The sequence below is a fragment of the Cyprinodon variegatus genome, unplaced genomic scaffold (genome assembly GCF_000732505.1).
Source record: "Cyprinodon variegatus isolate N-32 unplaced genomic scaffold, C_variegatus-1.0 Scaffold293, whole genome shotgun sequence".
NCBI lineage: Eukaryota > Metazoa > Chordata > Actinopteri > Cyprinodontiformes > Cyprinodontidae > Cyprinodon > Cyprinodon variegatus.
In genome coordinates, this window is record NW_015150746.1 from 572,079 (window position 1) to 584,256 (window position 12,178).

Genomic DNA, 12,178 nt, shown 5'->3' on the forward strand with positions numbered 1-12,178 from the left:
TAGGTCTAATTGCTGATGAATCAGAAGTGGAAGCAAATCATCAAACCATCAACGCCGTCTCGTTACCTAAAAGTTGAACACAGGATTATTTACAGAATTACACACACACTGCTATGACTTATAAATCCTCTCCTGCTGTCGTCGTGTTGAATGATGTAATCAGTTTTAATAAACACCAATCATCTCGATATCACAAGAAAACAGCTTTTTAATGAGAAAACTATCACCTCGTTATCACGAGAAAACGGCTTACATTATCTTTAGATAATGAGAAAATTAACTTATTTTCTCTAGAAAACCACTGTAAAAAAGTATCTTAGGTACACGACCACTCTCGGCTTCCGTGAAAAACAGCTCCTACAAGTCAGATTAAATAATACTACTTAAACTTCACCGATAGTATCAAGGTGTTACTTTATTGTATCTCTTATACTATATCCGTTGGTTGTGCTGTTCTTTTTACATCTCTTTGCAGGCGATGAAGCAGACTGAAGAGGTTTTATCGTTATCTCCCCTTATATCTCATCTTTCTTTCTTTTTTTCTTTTTTTTCCAGTTTTTCCTTTCCTGTTCTACTTACATTGCAGTGTCCATACAATCTGTAATACTCCATCCATCCATTTTCTTACACATTTAATCCCAAGTGGGGTGGCGAGGGGTGCTGGGGCCCATCTCCAGCTGTCTAGGGGCAAGAGGCAGGGTATACCCTGGAAAGGTCCTCAGTCCATCGAAAGGCAACACAGAGACAAAAAGGAGAGAATTTAGAGAAGCCAACTAACCTAACTGTCATGTTTTTGGACTGTGGGAGGAAGCCGGAGTACCCAGAGAAAACCCATGCATGCTCCGGGAGAAAATGCAAACTCCATGTAGAAAGACCCAGAACCTTCTTGCTGCAAGGCGGCAGTGCTACCCACTGCGCCATCTGTAATACTGCCTGCATGAATTATAATAAAGCTATTTATATGCATAAATAAAGCAGAATACTATGGCGATAGCCGTACTGCTTCACTTGTGAAAGCAAAATCTGTTGGGCTCTCTTTTTGGCATTAAGACAGTTATTCTTATTGCCACATCGGCAGACAGGACACTGTAAAAAAAAAAAAAGAAAGAATGAAACAAAAAACATGGTAATAGTTCATTACCAAATGTTAAGTGAGCAAAAAGCCATATGCAGCTCTGAAGACAACAGATATAGGAGATGAAAGCCGTGATCATATTTAATATGATGACTGTTAAAAATGCAACAACTTCTTTTTTTTAATCATTGCAAAAACAAAAAAATTTAAAAACAAAACTAGTCCAAGGAACTTATTTACTGTTTCTGTGTCAACACATATCATTTTTTTTATCTAATTGATTTATTTAGCTAATTATCATCATTACCACCAATAACATGCTTTGTCATTAATTCATAGACATTTTAGTTGCATTAAAAAAATGTCATGTTTTTCAGACAAAAGTTTCCAAATGAATGCCAGAACCTCGTTACAGAAATGTTTTAATTTGTGAGGTCTGTATAGATCCAATGTGTGGTGATCATTTTCAGTGCATAATAGTAATTTCCAAAAACATGACTGTTAGGTTAATTGGCTTCCTTAGGTGTGGGTGTATGCATGAATGGTTGTTTGTCCTGTTTGTCTCTGTGTTACCCTGCAATGGACTGGCGACCTGTCCAGGTGTACCCTGCCTCTCGCCCATAGATAGCTGGAGATAGACACCAGCACCCCTTGCGACCCCAACTGGGATTAAGCGTGACAGCAGATGGATGGATGGATGGATGGATGGATGGATGGATGGATGGATGGATGGATGGATGGATGGATGGATGGATGGATGGATAGATGGATGGTAGTCATTCCGCAGGCTGTTTCCGTNATGGATGGATGGATGGATGGATGGATGGATGGATGGATGGATGGATGGATGGATGGATGGATGGATGGATGGATGGTAGTCATTCCGCAGGCTGTTTCCGTAGGGCAAAATTAAATACATGTACCACTTGTATGGATCTATTGTTAAGAAAAGAGAGAATTTGGGAACTTTGGATGGTAAAGAAGGAGAACCAATTATGAAAATATGCATGTCATTAGGAAATGGAAAAAAACCCAAAACATCTGAAAAGAAGCAGCATTATAAATATAGAGGAAGTTAATGGTGGAACAAGAACATATATATGTATTGAGATAGGCTAATTAAATGTACTAAATGTACTCCTGAGGCTACAGGACACAAAATAAATTAAAAGCTAATAACTGTCAATAAGAGCAGAATTATACTCAAATGTTCAATGGCTCAAGAGACTCAAAATGATTGGAATGATTTGAAATGTTTTGAAATAATTCTAGTGTTTCCCAGTCCTCTTAACAAGCTGCCTTTATGATTTTATGTCAACTCAGTTTTTTGAACTCTATGCAGTTTTTCTATAGCTCAAACATATTGTTTCAGCAATGCAGCAATGCAGAAACAAGGTAAGAAATGAAATGAAAACATGCAAGTAAAAACAAAAAACAAACTGACATGATCAAAATGATTCTGATCAGTTACCTTTTGTGATGTCACCAGAGGCATTACAGAGTCCAAGCTTTAATTTATTTATTTTGGCCTGAAAATTCTGTTCTGAGTTAATAAGAATGTAAAAAAGGATGCCAAATTAACATCAGCAAATAATTTTATAACTGATAAAACTACATCGAAATCCAATTTCAATAATTTTCCTGAAAAGCTTGAGAGCTTCTGTTAATGCAGCAGCAGCCACAAGGGCAGTAAGATGACTACAAGGCTGTGAATGAAACAATACTCTCCCTGCTGACCTAAACCCCACCCTGTGCATGAAGAGAGGGAACAGGCCACCTTGAACCACGCTGATAGAGTTTCCTCATGCTGCACCTTGGCTTAGCGCCGCTCTGTCATGCCCCGCCTGAGCGTTTCTCTGTTTTTACAATAACTTCTACATTTTCTTGTCTGAACATGCTAACTGCTGCAGTTCCCCTCCGATTAAGCCTAAACACAGACACAATCAAGACAATGTCCGAGGGCGTAGATTCAGGAACGGCCCAGAAACAAGGATAATTTCCGGTTGCTATAGCTCTGTGTGTATTTCTGACTTTCATCGAACAGTCTGGACCATAGAGCTAAGTCCTAAAATAACCTGCGTGGCTCAGAGGATTGTCTTAAGGCCATTAAATTACTACTGAGCAAGCATGGGTCACTGAAGGCTTTGAACAGGTGGAGCGGGAACACATCTGAATAGTAATCACATTATTACTCATAGATTATGACTAATATCATAGCCTTTTGAAAAACAACATATTGGGGCAGGATTTTATGCAAGAAATGGCTGTTAAATTTGACGGATAATTAGGAAAGCCTTTTTGTTTCACTTTTCCTTATAAAGAAGCAGTAACATGAGACGAGTGTTGACAGCTGTAACAAGATTGGATATGTGTGACGGGAAATAGGGGGAAGATTTCTTAACAAGAAGGGAATTGTTTAGATACGCTTATAATTTTGAATATTCCCAAACAGTTTAAACAGCAAATGTTCAATATTCAGATTTTAACAAAAGTATAGTTAAAAGAATGAACACCTTTTACGCTTTATTGGCTTTCGATCACAATACACTGACTGAAGCAGGTATGAGCGTGGCTTCAGCCACAGTGAAATGGGTTCCAGTCCTACCATGAGCTGGAAAGCCACTCAGAGAGGAAGAAGCCGTTACCCTAAATAACATAAAAAGTTTACAAGGAAAAGATTACAGTTTCCAAAATGCAGTCTGGGAAACATCTTTATTCTTGAAGAAATGCCCTGTGGCTTTATAAAATACAATTAAATGTTTGGGGAAAAATTACAGTTGGAAGGAAAAGGGTAAACTTGTAAGCCTGACAACAGCATCCCAGCTGTAAAGTACATTGGGGAAGAAATGATTGTGGCAGCATCATGTTGTGTTTTTTGCTGCATTAGGGACCTGTGTAACTCACTGAAAAGATATTATTATACAAATATTTGCAAATATTAATGTTACATCTCATTCATCAGTCTGGAAATTGCAGTTTGGGTATTTGAATGGGTAAAAAATATCTCATATTTTTTTATGCTTTTTTCTAAAATGGATTATAAAAATATATGCTTTTTCCTCTGAGCAAAAACAGAAAGAGCTTTCTCTGACCTACTGCCAGACAGTGCCTGTGTCTTTTTGTAAAGTATATATTTATTTGTTTTTACTTGTCATTTTTTCAGTTGTCTTTTAAAGTCATAGCTGGAACGTTGTAGCGTCACATGGCATATCTGAACTGAGCTTATGCATTCTTAAAATGTTTGACTATAAAGCAACTTTATTGTGCTTTCAACTGAGTTAAATCACTCTGTGGTATATTGTGTAGTGTTGTGTAGTATTGAGCATATAAGCTTTGGAACCTGGTAATTTTTTTGGTATTGTGGGAAACTATGAATAGAGTGTGAATCATAAGGTCTTTGGTCACAGACAAAATCCCTTATCTTTCCAATGCAGCAGTAGGCCAAATTAACACTTAAGTCAATTCAATTCAGTTTATTTATATAGCGCCAATTCACAACACGTCATCTCAAGGCACCTTACAGTTAACCAGATCATACAGTCAAATTGGATTAAAAGTTTTCTATCTAAGGAAAACCAGTTGATTGCATCGACTCATCAACTCGAATGCAATCCCTCACAATAAGCAAGCTTGTAGCGACAGTGGAGAGGAAAACCTCCCTTTTAACAGGAAGAAACATCCAGTAGAACCAGGCTCAGTGTGAGCGACCGATGAGGCCAACTGGGGTTCAAGAAGACAGAAGCAGACATACAGAAAGAAGCAGACATACAGAAAGAAGCAGACATACAAAAGGCAACTTTAAGAGGCGGCCTGTCCAGGAAACACACAGCCAGGCAGAGGAGCTCCAATTGCTAAGACTGATGCAATTGTGTATCCTCAACTGTTTATCTACTATTGTTCTGCATCAAGCGTGGGCATCCTAATGGATGAGTCCATTTAGTCTGCTCTTATGGCGACTAAATCAAGCATCTTTCTTTCAGTCCCAGTTCTACATGTCTCCTTTGAGTCAGCTTTTAATTGTCTTTTAATACTTATAATTGTATAGAATTTGTTCATATTTTAATAAAAAATTAAAATTGTAGCTTTTTATTTTTTTTCTCTTTTTTTGCTCTGTGAAAAGGTTGGAATGATGGTCTTGTATGTATTTGTATGTCCATGCAATCATTTAAAAAAAAATAATTACTCATAATTACTCACAGCTAACATATGTTTATGATTTTGGTCCCATTACTATCATTTATCACACATGAAATCTTACCTTAACTACTCTTTATCCTCCCTTTTCTTTCGTTGATAGATCCGGGGCCCCTTTATTTCCTTGGCTCAGAGCCAATTTGAGCTGATGCTTAAAGCAGCTCTGAAATTTAACTGGTGCAAACACATCAAGCTTTCTCAAAAAAGGATGAGCTATTGAGTCTTAATCCTTGGCTGAAAAGTAAGGGCCCTTCCAGGTGGTGTATATTATTATCTTTCTTGACAAAATAAGCCTCTTTTATTAGGAAAAGGTTTGCAAGAGAACCTTCACACACTTCACAGTCAGAACAGCTTAAGATCAGAAAGACCCTTGCCAGCTCTGAGCTCTCAGTCTTTCACTTTGTGGTTTCCGTTCATCCTTTGGAACAAAGCCCTCCATCATTGGGCCCCAATGAGACCTCCGTGTGGGGACTACCTCCCTCGTCCATACGGCTCCATCGCAGCTGCCTTTGGAAGTGTTAAATTTCACCACATCTAAGGTGAACTGACATGGCTCTTAAGTTCTGGCCGTTTTACTACTATATCAAACTGTCCGTCACTACTGTGGAATAATAAAATCCAACTGTGTAAACAGAACAAGGAGAACAAAGACCGTCCGTTTCATGGGTTGAATGTAAATACTGTTCGTTTTTTTTCCCCAGAAATCATTAATAGCAAAAAACGTTTCTAAATCATACTGAAAACCAGCCTTAAAAGTTTCAAAATATGGTAGAAATAAGCGTTACATTTACACCTGAATAGGACATTCATTTGCATGATGAACAGAGTATTTTCAAATCTTGAGGTGTCATAATACATCTTAAAATACCCCTTGATAAGTGTGAAATAAAAAAATGATTAATGCTGGGATGTGTTTGGATGGACAAACAAATCCATAATAAACCATATCTAAAAATGTAGTCAAAAAAACTACAAATATCAATGGATTTTATGTGAACTGTAAATAAAAACAGGATGCATGATTGCAAATGCTTTTCTGGCACCATACTTTTTCAAACTCATCAGAGTTTTTGCACCTTTTTAGAATTTTCAAAATGACAAATAGCTGCTTTTTTGTGGTTGTTACCTCTGGGCAGATGTTGCAAAGGGAGGTTTTTATTTTGTCTGGATGACTATGAATACCCATGAAGCGCCCTGAAATCACCAGTTGGTACATAAATAAAATCTCAAAAGGGTTTTCCTTGCCAGAATTAATGGTAGAAGCATTAAAATAAAGAAACTTCTTTTAGTCATCTTAATCATTCATGATATTAGCTGTGATAATAATATAACAATATGATTTTTTGTCTTTTAAGAATTTGAAAATAACTATGTTTGGTGTATGTTCTAGAATATCTTTATAGTTAAACGTGATAAAAACAAACATTTTTTTTTTTCAAATGAAAAGCCAAACCACAGTATGTATTTTAGGTAGATGCAATAAAAAACAAAATAATTTTATAGATTTACTTTTATTTTTCCAAATTTTTTATCATAAAAATAAAATGTTAAAAGCAGCCTAATTGTCACACATTGTTCAAAGTTTAAAATGAAAACTTTGCAAAGAGGAAGTTTTGCATATGACCCACTTTAAAGGGAACCTGACTGTAAACACGTCCGATTCACTATGCTGGCTGTTATCTACTTCTGGAAATAAATGGAGACCTTTCAGTTTAACCTTTCTCATAAGAGTTTCTCCAAGTGTTTGTATGGAGTAGAGATAATTTTTAAATCTTAAGGTGTGCTAATACCTTAGCATTATTACCATATAATCTAGGACAGAATTGTTGGAGAAAGTAGGAACAATAAGATGTCCTTTTAACAGAGCCACCCCTCAGGGTGCAATACAAGTCAAGGCATGTCTTATGTAACGCACAGCTCACTGTTGTTGTGCTCTTCTTTTTGCCTTCACGATCACCATTGTCCCTACCTTCTGCACATGCTGACCTATCTCCCTTCTCTTTCTTGTATTTATTTTTTCCTCCACAGTGAATCTGCCCCAAAGCTGAGCCAGTTTCGGCCCAGCTGAAGTTGAGTGGTGATGAAAGCTGACTCACATTTTCATTAACTCACATGACTGCACTCTGCTCCACAAATAAAACAATCCTATGGATGAAAGACACATGCATCCACAGATGAACAGCCACATCCAAACTAGGCCTCTTTTAGCTTGAAGACACATCAGGAACAATTGCACAAATTAGAGTGTGACAGCTTCTCTATGTATAAAACCCAAAATGTTGCTCTGTCATTCGTTCACAGGGACAGAGACAGGGAGACATGGTCATGCCGTCATAAGAGATAGGAACTGACAGCAGATAACTGCTACCCCTGCTATAAAAAGATCAGCTGACACAGTCTGAAAGAGCCTATAGATAAACATACAGACACTTTGGCCCTCAGTCAGTCTGCTTTTTATCAGCCAACATATGAAAAATTACAACTTAGGTCCAGGAATAAATTGAGAAAGCACCCACTGCTTTGGCCTTCTGTGGCCATCTTCCTCAGGTTGTCACACGACATGCATCACATTTTTTTATGACGTTGGCACTCTTACCAAGAAAAAGCAGAATTTTGTTAAAATAAATAAAAGCTGACAAAACCATACACCCAGTGTAATTCTAGAGATCAATGTATGCTGCCATCTGGGGGTTAATTTTATGAATGAACCTACATATTTAAAGATTCATTCTTCCAATGTTGGTTTCAAAAACTTCAAAAAATTTAAGCAAGAAACATTTAATTAAAATAGACTTTTAAAGTGTCTCCCCCCTAAAGATGGACTAGGCCACTTTTTAAAACAAAGACATCCAGTTAATGACCATATGTATAAAAACATGAGAACAAGTAAACTCAGCATAATGTATTAATACTAAAAGAGTTGGACACATAAAATCCAATTTGAATGAGGGAAGAGCCTCTTGAAAGGGACCTGCAGCAGAACCAGGCACAATATAAGTGACTGAGGGTTACCATTATAAAAACAGAACCTGTTTAAGGTGGTGTAAGTAGTAAAAAAAAAAAAAAACAAAAAAAAAACAGATGAATTAGAAATACAGAGGTAAAGATGTTAGCATTTCTGTTATATTCTAATTTACGCTGGAAGAGACCTGTAAAATTTATTCTGTAAAAAAATAGGTAAAAAAAAGAGAGAAAAGCATTGAGCGGTACTCAGAGGTTATGTTTTCATTACCATTGGTTTGTCCGTTTATAAAAAAGTTCTGAATGGAATTTGCTGAAATTTTCTGAGGTGCGTATTGTGACTGTAATCAAATTTTGGCAAACCTTCTCTGGACCCAGACAATTTTTGAAAGATTGTGTGAATAGAAGTAATAACTTAAGGAAGTCACAATATGTAGGGGGAAATTGGCTATGTGGCGGAGGTCTGTGACTTCGAGTGCTGTTTGAGTTTATTATTGAGGATCTCAAGACCACACACAACTCCAATGGGGAGTCCAGATTCAGAATCACTGTTTTAGGGAATAAAATCAGTGATAAACTGTAGAAAACTCAAACATACAGTATATCCATACCCATCTCAACCTGGAAAATAATAAAAGAAAATTATTTTTTTGTTTGTTCATATAAATACATAGGCTGTTATCTTTAAAAAAAAATAAAACTTATTTTATTCATGCAAAATAATTGTACTTTTTTTTACAGTTCTGAACTGATCCTAAAAAGAAATAAAAAAGGCAGATTTAAAATAAAAACCTACAAACATACATTGAGAGTAAATTGATTTCCATTGAGTTTGTAAACAGTCATTCCAGTGCATTTATATCTGATCAGATCCAGGTTTCTTGTCTCACACCTCCTCTGTCTTGACGGACATCTTTGCCTTCTTCTGACGTTCTGACTTGGATTTCGTTTTCTTTTCCTGTCCATCAAACTCTCTTTTTATTTTTATCTCCTTACACTTTTCTTCATGCTCTTCTTCTTTCTTCGGCTGTTTCAAGCTCATTTCTTTGAGGTTCTGGAATCTCTTGAGGTCAGCGCAGAATAAAACCTAAAACAGGGAGTGGGTGGTAACAGTAGATCCACTGTGAAAGAAACAGAAGCTTGATGGACAATGGCACTTACCGAATGGGCCCAACCTGCATATGGTCCCCACAGCTTTCTGAAAAAATCTCCTGCAGAGAAAAGGTTGATTAAATGTTGTTTTCTTAAAGGATGGGATTTTTGTGCATGTGTGTCTAAAACTAACCAATATCTCTGTGAACTTTTTCAGTAAGAGTCTTTTGTCCATTATTAGCAGTGTATTTATAGTCCCGCTTAGCAATCTGCCAAACATGCGTGTCCACAGGTACAGCCTCGGATTTATCCAGAGACATCAAACAAACACAGTCTGCCACCTAAAACAGAAACTTTTATCACCCAATGTCTTCATATCTTCTCTTCAATGTAATATCAATCAAATGAAAGGGGCAAACATGTTTTCCTTCCATTATACCTTGGTGCCAACACCAGGGAGGGTCCGAAGAGCTTCACGGGCCTCCGGATACGGAACATTCCGTAAACTATCAAGCCACTGGAGTCCGTTGGTGTCCAGGATCTGCTTTGCGCTCTGCTGAAGGAACCGAGCCCTGTAACCGAAGCCAAGATCCCTGAGACGTTCTTCTACACGGCTCTCTGGACAACAGAAGAACAACATACATACAATAAGATAACCTTCTCCCTATAACCCTTTAGATGGCTGCTGAAAATAATGTGTTTAGTGGGGTGGAGAAAAGTCGTGCCATGAATTTAAAATATGCGTGCTATTTTTATTACAGTTTCATGGACCTGCAAGAGTAGAAAGTGTAGGAAAGTCATGGTAGAAGGTTTGATCCAGCTGGCAGAGAGGTGCACCCAGAGCCTGACACAATCTCTCCACCATGCCCTGAATACGAGAGATGTGGTTATTGGAGGTGCAAATGAAAGAAAAGAGGCATTCTGTGGGATCCTGACGCAGCATTCGCACACCTGCAAAAAGATCAAGAAATGCATGTTTAGTCTTGATTTATTGTTAAAGAAGTAATTTGCATAAAACAAACACTCTGACCTGTAAATATGTCAGATATCTCCTTAAAGTGGCAGTCTGCTGCACCCCACTCCCTGTATAGATCCCCCAGCTTCACATGCAGCTGGAAGTAGTCTCTCAGCATCTCTGCTTCCACCTCAGCATCCTGTGTGGAGGTGGCAGACTGTGTCTCCTCCTTATCACTCCTTGGAGTGTCTTTGTTTTTCCCACCAGCTGCATCCTGGTTTTTATACAAATAGTACCAAAGAGTGTCTTCAGTCTGGGTGAGGGTCCACACACGCCCCCCTATCACTCCAGTCCAATGCCCCTCAGACGTTTCCCTCCAGCTATAAATCAATGAGATGAGGCTTAAAATCAAAGCATAGATTAAAACCAGAAGTTGCGTTTCATTATGAGTCAACTGTAAACCCTCACCGGAAAGTCTGTCCACAAGCGAGGGTGAGATCCAAACGCAGCTCTGACTTTGCGCACTGCAAAGATCTCCACATTTTGGCCCCCGAAGAGAAAACTGCATGTCTGGTCATCCTTATTTGAGCTAAATAATAATAATAATAATAATAATAATTGGGGTACTTATACACGATCTGTGCTGAACTATTAATCTAACAGCTTACAACAGACAGAAAAACGCATTTACGCGTAACGAAAGAATGGATCTGCTCCTTAACCGTCATCCGGTGAAGGTCCTGGCTAAAGTGCTCAAAGTTTGACAGGGTCTGTCTGCATACACTGTCTCCAAGACAAGCCCTGAATACTGAATAATAATGAATCTGCAGGTTTCTGATTGATTCCAACCCCCTCTGGAGTGATATCAGATTGCAGATCACTCAAGGAATCTCTTCTTAAGAATGGAATCGGTGACGATGCTCCTTAGGAAAACTTGTTTATTTGAGTATCTTTAAGGAGCTTTTTAACCAGCATTGGCAAAATGAATAGGAGTCTAAAGGGAAGACATTATTTTAGCTTAGCCTTCGATAAAAAATGGCAGATTTTTTATAACATCCAGTAGAAATGATCAATTTAAATAAAGATTTAGAAAGGGGCATTTAAATGGTTGCATATACAGAAATGATAAGTAGATCTCAGGTGGACGGCGCCAGTGTGGGCAGTTGGAATTTGTGGCTCATTTTTTGATGTTTTGTCCTTCATATTCTTAGGAAAAACTGAATTTGTTTAAAGATTTATCGGATATAGTTGTTTTATGGTTTCTATTTAAAAAATATATTCCGATAATTGTAACTTGTGGTCAGTACATAAAGCTGTGTTGAACTACTTCAATGTTTTTTTACCCCAAAAAATTAAGGGGAATTAATTTAATGTATTAAGAATATTAAGGAACTTTTCAACTATGCCAGCATACAGCCTACTAGAAATAAATGGAAGAAAAAGAGAAAAGGTTGGTGTCAACCTATATGTCTAAAGAGATCACACATGATTGGGATAAGAACAAATGGTTTAATGTTTAACAACTCAATCATATCTCTAGAGATCATTGTTGCAGTATCTGTCACCTAGATATTTGCAGCAGGTCCAGGAAGTCCTGGAAATTGTTAATCATTAATTAGGTTTGTTTATCCTTTAACATTGCATTGAGGCTTTGAAATCATTTCCAAACCGATTTTGCCCTGTTGTAGAAAGTAATATCCTGCTGTATCCCTGTGCACAGTGAACAATATTACTCTTTGTATTCTGATGCCATTGTATTAGAATTAGTATTAGAATTTTCAAATATCTGATTTTCTGCTGCTTTTCTGATGCACACATTGTTTATCTTTTGACCATCCAGGCAAGTCTTTACTCCTCGCACTGATTTTAACATCCAAGGTTTGGATGCCAAAACTAGAAAA

General features: G+C 37.5%; 1 protein-coding gene across 1 annotated transcript; it reads right to left on the bottom strand.

The window, feature by feature from the left end:
* Positions 1-8,984: 8,984 nt before the first annotated feature.
* Positions 8,985-10,916, bottom strand: ogg1 (8-oxoguanine DNA glycosylase). Its single transcript, XM_015383725.1, has 7 exons — positions 10,746-10,916; positions 10,353-10,657; positions 10,094-10,273; positions 9,762-9,940; positions 9,516-9,663; positions 9,392-9,441; positions 8,985-9,317 (listed from the first exon to the last, which is right to left on the bottom strand). Exons 1-7 carry the CDS (start codon positions 10,853-10,855, stop codon positions 9,117-9,119), a joined length of 1,173 nt encoding a protein of 390 aa, XP_015239211.1. The 5' UTR covers positions 10,856-10,916; the 3' UTR covers positions 8,985-9,116.
* Between the last annotated feature and the right edge of the window lie 1,262 nt (positions 10,917-12,178).